At 42.0% G+C, this 13,523-nt stretch overlaps 1 protein-coding gene across 16 annotated transcripts in view; it reads left to right on the top strand.

Annotated features, from left to right (window-relative positions):
* Positions 1–13,523, top strand: part of Piezo2 (piezo-type mechanosensitive ion channel component 2) — a 372,639-nt gene that overhangs the window by 143,567 nt on the left and 215,549 nt on the right. For all 16 annotated transcript variants that reach the window (XR_015642301.1, XR_015642300.1, XM_087592762.1 and 13 more), the window contains 1 exon segment: positions 7,443–7,568. Coding sequence is in view for 14 of the 16 variants with exons in the window: in XM_087592762.1 (XP_087448888.1) it covers positions 7,443–7,568 (126 nt within the window). In the remaining 2 variants the exon portion in view is untranslated.

The following is a 13,523-nucleotide window of genomic DNA, read 5'->3' as shown; positions in this document are numbered from 1 at the left end:
GGCTACTCTTTCTAGCCTCAGGTTCTTGGCCCCTTTAGCAGTGTCAGGTTCGGCTCTTCTCTCATGGAATGGGCTTTAAAGCCAACCAGAAAGTGGCTTTAAAAACCTACTTCCTATATGGACTCTATGACATGACAATAGTTTTGGGTGTATTTTTTTTAATTTTAAGATCTCCATTTTAGGAAATATAATATCAATAAGCAAAAACTCTGTTTAAAACTCAAGATACGATTTATTTAGAAACATTCCACTATCCCACTTAGTTACTTAATTCCTGTGTTAGTTTTGATTTTCTTTTCCTTTGTCATCCAGTTGGTTGGGGAAGCACTGTGTGCCCAAGGAGTGTGGTGTCTAGCCATGGGTTACTGAGTGTGTCTCTCTGAAGGCATGCTCGCTTTTGGAAATTTTCTTTAAGTCACACCTGTTGCTTGTCCTTGTATTTTTGCCCCATTTCCTCATGTTACTGAGAGTTGATCCATTGGATAATTCCAGATCTTAGGCATATTGTCAAAGTTGTGGAATGTCTAACATATATAAGAAAAATTGAATAAAAACCTGACACAGTGGTAGAATTTGGCAAAAACACATTCTAAGAACTAACAATATAAATGAGATTTCTTATCAGGATTAAAGGCATGTATGGGAGCCCACCACTAACATTATGCTTAATGGGTAAGAGGTTTTACACTTTCCCTCTTAGATCAGAAATAAGATGAGGGATTCCTCTATTGGGAGCTGAATTATATCCCCCCCCCCAATTTATATTGTGCAGCCTTATTTCTGCTACATATGCCTTTCTTAGGGGAGGGACTGACATTCTTAAGGTTAACATAAACTACGGTTAGGTGATTCAAGTGGCTACTTAATCCAGTCTCCCTGATGTCCTTATAAAAGGAGAAGATTTAGGGTCACACGCAGACACCAGGGATGAGTCTCAGGATGTTCCCCATGTTAAAGTTGTCAAGCACATCCAGGGAGAGCCTTTGATGAAGATGCTCTGAGAACAGTTTGATCTTGGGCTCTATTTCCCAAAACTGCAAGAAAATAAATGTGTCCTTTTACCACAAGTCTGGCCAAGGATGCTTCGGATGTCAAGTGCCAGCCGCTCATGTGTGAGAACCTGAGTTTGGAACTTCTGCATCCATTGAAAAGGTCAGTGGTGACACATGGCCCTGCAAAGCTGGTGCCGAGAAACACCAAGACACACAGGTCCCTGAAGCTCGTTGGCTAGACATCCTAGCTGAATGAGGGAGTTTTATTTGTACTATGGGAGTATTTGTATTATGTTATCCCACTGTTGTATCTTGGGAGGAGATAACTATTTTCAAGGATGTGTACCTGGGGGTTCAATGTTACCTCACTATGAACGGCATGCTGGGCTTCACTCGTATCCATGTCAGAGTATACTTAGACGGAATTTGAGGCTGAGACTTGGTGCTGGCATGGGTTAAAACCCTGAGCTCATGTCAATGTAGGCTGTAAGTGAGGAGGATGGGAGCTTTGAGCTTCAGAGAACAGAATGTTAGGGGCTTAATGTGTTTGTCATCTTTCTTGGTCACCATGACAAGTACCTTGGATGACCAACTTATAACGATAAAAGATTCACCTTGGTTATTGTTTGGAGAGTTCCAGTTTATGATTAGCTGGACAACTGCTTTGGCCTGTGACACAGCAGTACATCTCACCTATTGGCCGGGATGTCAAAGTACAGACCAATAAAACAAAGTTGTATTCGTCACAGAAAATAGACAAGGAGCCAAGAGGCACAACGGGTACATTTACTTCACCTCCTTAGCCATTAGGCAGATACAAATGAAAGGTATGATGTGACGCCATTTGATGCCCGATAGAATAGCTATAAAAAAAAAAAAGTAAAATGTAGAGAAGAAACCCAATGTTGACAGAGGAAAACTGGAGACTCATACATGGTTGGTAAGAACGTGGAGTGCACACTTGCTAGGAAAGCTTGCTGATTCTTCCAAACCTTTCCATATAACGATAGCTCTGGTCATCACAGTTAGAGGCCCAAGTGCACTGAGGCAGGGCAACGGACACATGCACTCTCATTTACAAAGAGTGAAGAACTAACTGGGCTCCATGTAGACAAACTTTCACAGTCCTGTCAAACAGAAGCCCGTCCCAAGAGGCCACACGTGGATGATGGTGTCCACAGGGTGCATCTACAGAGGCACAGGGGCTAGGTGGGGGAGGGGAAGTGGGAAGTCTGTCTGATAGATGTGGAAGTTGAAGTCAATGGAAAGGGTGTTGGCACAACCTTGTGAGTGTGCTGAATGTTGCCGAAAGCGTTGTGAGAAATTTACCTCAATAGTAACACATCCAAGCAGAGCCATTTGCTGTGTCGGTCCTTACTCCTCTACAGTAAAAAACAACCCAAATGATAGCAGGACTGAGAACAGAGACAACGGCTATTCCCCCTGACTTCTGCTTCTACAGAGTCCGAGCTTTTGATTATCTCGGGGCTAATCAAATTCAGCTTCCTTTAGCCGAGTTTTTACTTCCGTGGCTAATCACATTCCCACACTGTATTGGTCCAGGAGTTAGAAAACATAAGGTGTATGCCTCATGTTAGAACACCTGTATTTGGTTGTCTTTATTGATGACGCTTTGAATCTTGAAGTGTCCTTTTTAACGGCATTTCCCTCTTTTGTCGGAGAACTGGCCCCCATGCCCAGGTGTGCTTTGGCAGAGTGCCATGCTTCTCAGACAGGGTCGCACAGTCCCCGAGAAGAAGGATGCAGGAGGGAAGTGGGCACGAGAATTACAATAGCCTGCGGGGCTCTGATCAGTGACTTCCTCTAGTACATGTTTTGTTGACTGTGAATGTAAGAAATACTCAGTTTGCGATGGCTCAGTATTTTAAGTGAAATTTGATTCTTGATTGTATCTGCTATTGGCTTTGACTTCTTTTTGTTGTTGTTGGTGGTTTGTTTTTATTTCTTTTGAATCTATCCATTTTGCATTGCATTATTCATTTACTTTCTATCTTGTATATCCCTGGGTCGCTTGCATATGACCACATGCATGCCTTGTGTCTGAAGAAGTCAGGAGAGAGTATCACTTCACCAAGCATTGTAGCTACAGATGGTCATGAATCACCATGTGGGTGCTGTGAAAAGATCCGGGGTCCACTGAAAGAGAAGAACTGCTTCCTCTGGAAGAGCAGGAAGTGCTCTTAACCACAGAGCCATCTCGTCAGCCCTCGGCTTTTGCTTGTGACTACCATGAAAGTTACATAAAGTATCTTCTACTTAAAATAATTGACTATAAATCACAACTTTATTTCAATCACGTAGGAAAGCCATACTTTAACCTCATAGTCCATCCCATATTTATTGTCACGATTTATGTCTTTACAAATATGTGCTTTGGTTTGTTGTTGCAGCTGTACTTTTCATATTTTCCATTTTAACTTTATATATTAATGGGAGCTAAATTTGATTTATACACCACCCTAAGAGCATTACAAGTATTCTCAGTTTGGCTGTGTACCCATCTATGCCTGCGAGTTTTATGGACCCCTGTTTTCGAGGAATGTTGGCCGGCATCTTTTCATTCCTGGGGAAGAGACGACTTTAGCATTTCCTGAAAGGCAGGTCTACACAGTCCCTCAGCTTTTGGTAATCTGCTGAGTTCTCTGTCTTTCCTTGATGTTTTAGTCTCGCCTTTTCAAGGATGAAATGTTCTTGGCACATAGTTTTCCACCAGAGCTTTGAGTGTATCAATCCATTTGGATTTCCAATGAGAAAGTCTTTTGATGCTGCCAGTCTTCTAGAGGAGCCGGGGTGTGATAAGCCATTTTTCTCCTTCTGCTTCCCAACTGCTGATGTTGTTATTTCCTTGGGTTCAGGGTGGAAGCTGAGAAAACAGACTTCAGATACAGAAGCATAAAAATGAAAGCTTTAGTTCTGAGCTCCCAGGGAGGCAGCCAGTTCAGGATCTGAACCAAATCCCTGAAGGGAGATTGTACAACATTTTTAAAGATGAGAACACAAAGTTGAGGGGAGCTGAGGGGAGCTGCAGTGTTATCCAGTTGTAGTTTGACATCATGGGTTAAGCCAGGGAGTAACCATTGGAGTCTGGGCTGTATCCAGGGCACCTGGCTTCAGGATCCTTAATTCATTGTCCTAGTCATCAGGTACAGAGTTCAGAGTGACAAGGGGACAAAGGGGCAGGTCAGTAACATCCAGTTAATTAGGGCACAGGAGGCAATTGTTCATGTATTTATGTACCTTAGTTTAGAAAATAGCAATTTCTATATTCTTCACCGGTTCATGGACAATTAAGAAAACATTTGGAGATATATGATAGATGCTCTTTTCTAGGCCTGAGAACATGAACTTGTTTGGGCCTACCAGCAAGATGGAGATGTCCTCGAGATGGTTGGACCCAGACAACTGTTTATAGCAGAAGCTCTACAGCTATAAGGGTGTTCCTAACTCTCCTGGGGCCTGGACCTTGAATTTAGTTCCTCCCTATCATTAAATGGAATCTGAAAATGAAACTTAGAATGAGTTTCTTTTGCTAGTTCCTAACAGTTTTTTAAGTTTTAAGAATTTGAGAAACAAAATACCATGACCAAGACAACTTATAAAAGAAAGTTTTTAATGTGGGGCTCATGGTTCCCGAAGGTTCAAGGTCATGACTGTCATGGTGGAAAGCATGGCAGGCATGGGGCTAGAGCAGTAGATGAGAGCTCATGTCCCGGTCCACAATCACACCTAAGTCCACAAGTGTTTCCTCAGTATGGAAAGCTGGCTGATTTCACTTAGTTTTCTTGTAGATGATTGACCTTTGACTTGGCATTTTCATGTTCTTCTTTTCTTTGGTGTCTGCGCACTGGAGTTTTGTTGTTTGTTTTCGTTACTTGCTTATTTATGTTCTGTGAAGCTTATTACTTCAACACTTCAGGAAGTGATCACTGCTCCTCACCCCCACAGGCTTCAGGGACGTGTTGAAGGGAAAACAGAAAGCACAAACCAAAGCCCAACAAGAAACACTGTGGAGAGTGAGCTGGTTCTCCAGGCCACGTCTTGTAAACCTCTGCCTTGCTCTCTCTACTTATCCCTTCTTTAGAGTCTTATGCTGTCGCTGTCCCTCAGCCGGGTTTGGAACTGAGAGCCTATAATGCATTTTCATAGTGCGGAGTCCCTGCCTACTACTCAGTTCCACTCCTGATCCCTAACCAGTAGAGACTATTTGCTGAGATGGACACATGCTACTGAGGTCTGCATGCTTGTACACAAGCTCCTACGAAAGGTAGAGGTACAGGAAACTGTCTACAGATGGAGAATCGGCAGCTCAGGGACGCCATCAGCTGATTGTGGGCATGCTCAGGTGGGAAACATTGTAGGACTCCCTGTAGGCTTGCTATTCAGGACCATGGCTGGAAATGGAGAGCCACAGTTGAGCTGAAGGGCACTCTTCCCTCTTTTCCTCATCCTTACCTATTTCTGGTTGGTTCCCTTTGGCCTGCTCCTTCTTGATGAGGTGAGACAGAAGTGAACTGTCCAGGGTGGAACCTCACAGGAAACTAGACACTCACACCTTTCCAGATTTTTCCAGAGGGAGAAGGTGCAATCTACTCTTTCCTGGCACCAAGCTTTGTTAACTATCTGAGAGGTACTTTACTCATGTTGCAGGTGATAGGATTTTACTCAAATATATATTTAAAATGTTTACTGAAAACCCAAAGCATCCTCTGTGTGTGTGTGTGTGTGTGTGTGTGTGTGTGTGTGTGTGTATGTGTGTGTATGTGTGTGAGATTTTTGAAAGTTTAGGTTTTCTCTGGTATCTATTTGAAATTTCATTGAGTTTATACACTAAATTCAAGGCAAACTTGTATCTTTATCATATACTATTATGTGAATATAACTTATCTCTTTTTTATCCATATAATTTTATACTCCCATAAAAGCCTTATGCATTCTTTGTTATGCTAATTCTTAGGTAATTTTTATTAGCCAAGATTCAATCAAAAAGTAGTAATGCCATGGGAAATCTATGATCATGTGACTCACGTGTTTTTCTGCATTTGATTTATTTCAAGGAATTGGCTTACAGAATTGTATGTATGAATTGGCTGACAAAGTCCTCAATCTTTAGTGTAGGTCATCAAAGAGAGGTGACGGGCAGCTCAAGTTCACGGGCCTTTAGACTGAAGCTCCTCTCCACAGGAAGAATTTCTGTTGCACAGCCTGACTCTCTGAGATAGGGATGTCCAAGAGATAAAGAATAATCCTCTGCGTTAGCCTTGGTTTACTTTGGACTTTGTGACAGTGTAAACTCTCATCAGGACCTAGATTAGTGTTTAATCAAATGGCTTTGTCCTCTGTCTGGGCGAGTGGTCATGTTCACAAAACAATTACAAAACAGCTGTGAATGCTCACTAACTTGTGTCTGATTTTGTACCTTGCAGTTGCTGATGTAGTAGAGCGTATCCATTTTTGTAAGATGATCTTGCATCTGAATCCCTTACTGACTTTTCATATTTGCTTTCCCAGTTGGTCTGTAGGCTTGGCTTGGCATTCTGTACAGACGCTCATCATCTGGATAACAATCCCATTGATCATACTCTAGGCATGTAATCCCCATCGTCATTAAGACTTCGCCTTTTCTTTCTTCATGACACTGGCAGCCCCCTGTGACGATGGCATTTGGATTCCTTGCTCATTCTCTGACATCCATGGGTTGATGTCTAAAAGCCCACCATAAACAGATGCTCACACAGTCAACACTTAGTCAACATTCAAAGATGGCTCCTTGCACTCTTAGTTTTCTTTGCTACTCTTTGAAATCATTAATGCTTTTGTGCTTTTGAACATTATGAAATGTTCCTTTTGTAGTATCAAGAAAACTGTTGAGTCCATTAGTATGTGAGTTTCACATGGACTTCTCATTTTAAACACATTCGTTCCTGCATAGTAAATTTTGATAAACTGAACAAGCTATATTTTACTTTATTTCAATGGTTAATATTCTTTATAATTTATGTCTATGTCCACAAGTGAAATTGATTTATAGTTTTCTTTTTTTAATCGTTATTTAATTTGGAAATAGAACTTACAACTTTGTAAGACATTTTAGGCTCCTTTCTTCTTATTTTTTTCTTCCTTAAATGTTTTCTAAGGAGAGGGTTATGAATCCCTTCTGGCTGGCAGCATTTGTCTATACAGTTTTCTGAGTCAGTATTTGTAATCCATCATAAAACGCCCTATAGTAAACAGGAAAGCAAGATTTCCTTTGTAGTGAATTTTAACGGGTAAAAACCAATTATATAATATTGCAAAAGAATTAAGCTGTCTTTTGTCAGCGGGTTTATAATTAAAATAAGAATTACATTGCCTCACTTTTGAGCGAGTGTTGGGGCTTCCTTTTGGGTGGCAATGTGAACACTCCCTCACACTCTGGTTCTCCCTCCCCAGGACACACAGGGCGGCTGCTACAGTCCCTGTGCATCACCAGCCTCTCCTTTCTGCTCCTTCACATCATTTTCCACATCACACTGGCCAGCCTGGAAGCTCAGCACCGCATCGCACCCGCTTACAACTGTGAGTACCAGCCTTGCACTTCCTGTCATGTGTGTGTGTGCGTAATGCAGCCGCCTATTGTCACACACATGGGAATCATGATTGTGCTATGGAATTCATTGTCATTTTTGGTCATTCAACAGTCTAGTATAGAATAACATATGTGTGCATGTCCAGACATAGGATTTGCCATGGAAAAGGAGGATGTGAGCCAAAGAATGGATCTCTGATTTAGATATTGGGATCCTACCTAATTGTAAAACATAACCATGGGTCTCGGCTGTAAGACAAGAACCTCCAATCTGTGAGAGCACAGAAGATTAGCAGGAGGACATGGACCGTGACATACACAGTGCAGTGTTTGTTGTGTCTATGGGAAATGACATAACTGAAAAACTGGGAGTCTTTCAGTTGGCGTCTGTGAGGAAGCAAATGTCTTACTCAGAGTATGAACTTATGATCTGAGAAAGTCAACATATTTACTCTTTTCTTAGCTATTATCTTCCCAAAGTAAATCAAACTTCGGTTTCAGTAGAATTTGTATTTGTCTCTTGAAAAAATAAGCATTTTAAGTAGGTGGAATCCAATCCATGTGTTTTCAGTTAGAACTAAACGACTCTGAGATATTCGAAATGGACTATAATAACAGTTTTGACTTGTCAGTTTTTCTTTGAGGAACCCATTTGTGGCTTTGAAATTTCCTGAACTTTCATGAGCAGAAGTATAAGGGATGTGAAGTAAACATTGCCTTCCTTATAAAATAAAAAGTTCAGAATTTTTCGTGCATCAAAGGGCGTTAGCTTAAATACAGTGTAGGACTCTGTGATGGATTTTACAGTCATAAATTATTCATGAGCCTTCCATGTACAGCGTTTAGACATGTACAGAACTAAGGATTTATTAGGTTCAAAATTCCTTTGATAGCAATCCCTGCCCAAATCATAGTTTTATTTTAAATCTATATTTTAAGATACAGATGTTTTCTTTAAACTAGAATGTAACGTATAGATCATAAAATCCATCCAACTTAAATATACAATGCAGAGCGGTTTTTTTTAACATATTCAAAATTGATGCAGTTATTCAGAATGCTGGTTTAAAACACAGTCTTCATCCCTAAACACATCCCATACCTATGGAGAGGTATCCCCCAGTGTCCTTTTGCAAATATTCTCACGTTGCTGAGAGATATAGAGGATCCACCAGGTACATCAGCTGAGGTAATGAATTTCACTCTTTTTGAACTCTGTGTATTTCTGTATTTGCTTACATTGAAGCTTTCCCATAATTCTACGAAGATACAAAATGCAACATTAAATGACAATATAACGTTCTCTTTACCTTTATTACTGTGTTTACTCTGTGTATGTTCTTTCATGAAGTGTGGGTAGACAAGTACAACACACACACACACACACACACACACTTTGGTTCTTGTTTTGGCTTTTCTCTCATAGGCAACGATGCTTCAAGGCAGGGACTATAAGGGCATCTATTCATGCCTCTGTTTCCCAGGGGTTAGGAGAAGAGACCTCCTTGCTGCTGTCAGGGCTGGCCTCCTTCCTTCCCTCTTTCCTGTGGGTTAGAGTTGCCTCTCACAGCACTTCCTAAATATTTGTCTTCTGAACACCAGACTATTCCTATGTCCTCAACAGAAGCATGCGGCATTAGCATGTAAGTCACATTGCAGTAAAACTTGCACATCAGAATCTAAAGAGCTCCTCCCTTCCCTTTCCTTCACGGTCCCAGATGGAACACTCCTTTGCATAAATCTATAAACGGAAGTCATAATATCAAACCGTAGTTTCAACGAAACTAAATTCCAACTTGAAGCTTATTTGGATCAAAGTCAAGGTTCCATTTGGAAGTTCCAGTGTTTTTGATGAAGTAACGGATAGGAAAGGGCTAGGTAAAAGACTGAGTTTTAAAAACCCAAGTTATTTCCTTCCAGCCATAGGCACCTTGAAGGTGAATTTATAGACGTCATAAATTTCTTCTGAAAAGTTTTGCTGCTTCCTGGGCCAGTGCTGGCTCATCGGGTGCTGCAGGTTTGTGTTGGTTCGGTTTCCTGTGTAACATTAATATTAATACATTCTTGAAAAGGGATAAAAGAGACACACATACCTCAGAGCTTTGCAGCTCGTTTAGAGCCCAGGGTCAGCATGGAGGAGGTGAAAGCCTAGAGAATGTTTAATGGTCAAATTATAGAAACTCCTGAAAGCACAGTGAAGCCAGGGAATAGGGATACTGCCTTTCCATTTAGAGTTGGCTTTGCATTCTAATGTGATGTTTATCTAGTGGATGGAGTCCGATGTCACTGTCGGGGCTGCAAACACAAAGCCTGTTAATGTCATATAGCAAAACCAGAGACTGATTTAACCTTTGATTTAAACATACATCAATCAGTCAATCAATCAATCAATCAATCAATCAATCAATCAGCAGCAGCAGCAGCAGTAGCGGCAGCATCATTGTTTGGTTTTTGCAAGACAGCCTTGGCTGTCCTGGAACTTGCTCCTTAGACTAGGCTGGCCTTGAACTCACAAAAATCCAGTCTCCCCAGTGCTAGCATTAAAGGTGTGTGTCGCCATGCCCAATCCCTTTAATTAATTAATTTTTGGTGCATTGGTGTTTTGTCTGCATGTATTTCTGTATGAGGGTGTTGGATTTCCTGGAACTAGAGTTACAGACACTTGTGAGCTACCATGTGGGTTCTGGGACTCTAACCCAGATCCTCCAGAAGAGCAGCCTTGCTCTTAATCACTAAGCCATCTCTCCAGTTCTAAACATCAAATTTTTAAATGAAAAGACAAATTTCCTCTTGGTCATCAGTGGCACACATGGTGAACACATTCCCTGTCTTCAAGATGTTGGCAAAGGAGAAGAAAATGTCTCCAACAAATGGTGTTCGAATCCAAGACCACCAAGTGCACACTTCTGTGTTTTAATTATGTTTTCTTGATGACTTGTTTCTCTATTTTAAACTCATACCTTTACCCCACTATGGTAAAAGTCTCCTACATCTCTTAGGAATCCAAGACATGTGTTTGCGGGACAACAGTAGCATTTATAAATATTGAGCCCTTGAAAGCCCTCCTCCCCCTGGAGTCCTATGAGTATTAACTGGAAGCAGTGAAGAGATTTTTCAAGCCACCACCATTTAGCTTTTTACTGGTTGGCAGATTTCTTAAAGGTGCCATTGTGCTGAACTGAAACATAATATTTCTCTCTCTCTCTCTCTCTCTCTCTCTCTCTCTCTCTCTCTCTCTCTTCTCTCTCTCTCTCTCTCTCTCTCTCTCTCTCTGTGTGTGTGTGTGTGTGTGTGTGTGTGTGTGTGTCCTTCCATCCTCCAAAACAATGTTTCTATAGGTAAGCAATCAGTAGGTTGGGGAGACAGCTGTAAATCTCCCCTAAACGTGCTGTACCACTAACTAAAATATTTTCATTCTGTCAGAACCACACTACTTAAATAAATGTGAATCTGGTTTCGATTATGTCACTGCCGATTACACAGGAGTGCTGTGTCTGACTCTGTGGTGGATATGTAGCCGTGTCAGAGAAAATTTCTAGCCAGGCCAGTCTGGATTTCTCTACTGTACAAAAGCAAAGGCGTGCTCTTAATTGAAAGAAACTTTCTAGTTTCGAAACTAGGCAAGAGAATTTCTGATCATTTTAACTATACATAAAAGCTTTCCCACAGGGTATCTACTAGCTTAAGATCATGGAGACCATGGCATTTTGGTACTTTTTGCTCATTGAAGACAAGATTTGCTCTATTTCATTGGGAGCATTCCATATGTCTCTGTGTCGTTATCACACCAAGCCTTTAGGACTAGCAGGGTCCTACATCTGGACAGCTGTGGTCTTTGCAGGCATCTGTAGCAATGGAGACAGTGAATAGGAGCTTTTGTGTCAGCCTCTGCCCAGCCACGAGTCCTTTCAAATCATTGCTCCATAGGACTGTTTGTTCTCCTTATTTCCCCAGGGGTGTCTTTTCTTTGTATAAAAACAGAGCAAGTGTGCAGGAACCACTGAGCAGGGACTGTAATGATAAAAGAAATAGGCTCTCTGAGGAAAGGAGAGTTGTGGGCCGCCATTGTACGTCTGAGCTGCACACCGTGCCCTAGAACCCACACACCCAGACCTAGCACCTCATCTCCCCTATATACATCCCACGTCTTAGCCACACACCCAGCTCAGAACCTGCTCTCCAATCTTCAGCTGAGGCTTGAATCCAGGGCGTCACACATGCTAGGCAAATGCTTACCACAGGCTGTGTTCTGAAGCTGAGATCTTGAGTACTGATCTGTTGGGGTCTCTACTCTCCCCTCTCTCTTTGCAAATCCCAACTTACCAGGTATTTAGGACACCTTCTTCCTGTAAGCCTCCAGTTGGACTTCAGACATTTCTAGTCTTAAAGAACTTAAGTGACTGGGGTCCACTCCACAGTCCTCTCTCGTTCCTTTGTCTTTACAATTGAGCAACTATTTCCTTCAGGTCCTTTGATGGCAGTGGTCATAGTTGGGTCTGCTGTCCCCTAATCATTAGACATCTCAGATCACTAAGCTTCTATTTTCCATGTTTGAAGAGTTCATACTAGTTGGCTCATGGGCAAGCATCTGAGAAAGACCTTAGTGTTTTTCTAGCATGTTCTTCCATTCCAAGAACATGCTTAGTGCTGAGACCCAACGGATAAAACACCTGTTTGTGATGGTCAGACCCGTGGGTTGCTGTGGGTCAGTGACATCACTCAATCTTGCTGGTTGTGGGATGGAGGACAGAGGAGCCTTTTGTCTATATTTGGCTCCCTCTTGCCAGTCTTCACTGACTTGTTTTCCAATGGTGTAGCCACAAACTTCACTTGAGCTTTGCTAATTATTAATCCCATTAGCTGCATCCAGATCCTAGGAGTCATGGTTATCTGATGGGTCTGTCCTGATAAAAATAACTATATTGCTAAAGAAAAAAAATTTATTTTAATTGTTGTACATGTGTGAATAGTGTGGATGGGAGAGTTGATGTGAGTGAAATGAGAGGTAAAACTCAGGAGACGTTGCACACCGTGCATCTTGTAAGCTACGCGTTGACATCATTTTCTGTTGCCGGCTCTCATTGCGAGAGCTACCAGAACACTTGCTTAACTGGCATCTTGGAAGACCTTGCCCTTCCATCTTGTCCTCCTTGCTGCCCTTTTCCTGCTCCATTCGTTCCTTGACTCAACTGCCACAGGCAGCTCTTTTCTTGTCCTGATGGAGATTGTAGGTGCCACCCCCCCCCAACCCCAGTAAAACAATCTTTAAAAACATAGCAACCTGCAGCAAAATTGTGGCTGCGTGTCTGGCCATCCTTGCAAAGGTCAGCACAGTGGTCTAACTTCCTCTTATCTGCACATATCTAGGAACATGTGGGCATATATGTACCTTCTCAGCACACATGCAGTAACTGGTGTGCCAGAAATGATGGTTCCTTCAGCCCCTGGACTGAGGCAAATTGATTTCCATCCACGCACTTACTCGAATCTCTCAGGGCATTCTGGGTAGCAGCTGAGACAAATCCAGTGGAAGATGTGTTTGCTATGAGTTGGCTCTGGTGGAATTAGGGCTGAAAGAACTCTTGCAACTCCTATTTTCTAGACTAACTGCTCCTGGAAGGATGAATGCATATGGCTTCTATTGTCAAAAACCACACCCAGGCAAAAAGTGAGCTGAGGGGTTCACCCTGGGGAGAAGCAACACCCCTGAGGGTGAAACCCCGACCCATGCTGTGTCTGTCCATGTCTTGATTTATGTTGGAGAAGTAATCACAGAATAGTGTTTAACATACAGAGGTGTTTCAGGTAGAATTTCTCATCTTACTATGAGAACTTTTCAAATGGGTTTTATACTGTTGAATGTGATTGTAGATGGCTGTGGGCTACTCCTCTCTGTTCCTCAGTGTTTTCCACTAAAATCTGGAAGAGCACTGGCTCTCCTGTCA

The sequence above is a fragment of the Rattus norvegicus genome, chromosome 18 (genome assembly GCF_021556685.1).
Source record: "Rattus norvegicus strain SHRSP/BbbUtx chromosome 18, alternate assembly SHRSP_T2T, whole genome shotgun sequence".
NCBI classification, from domain to species: Eukaryota; Metazoa; Chordata; class Mammalia; order Rodentia; family Muridae; genus Rattus; species Rattus norvegicus.
Note: the sequence above shows the minus strand (reverse complement) of the source record. Positions and strands in the feature narration are given on the sequence as shown.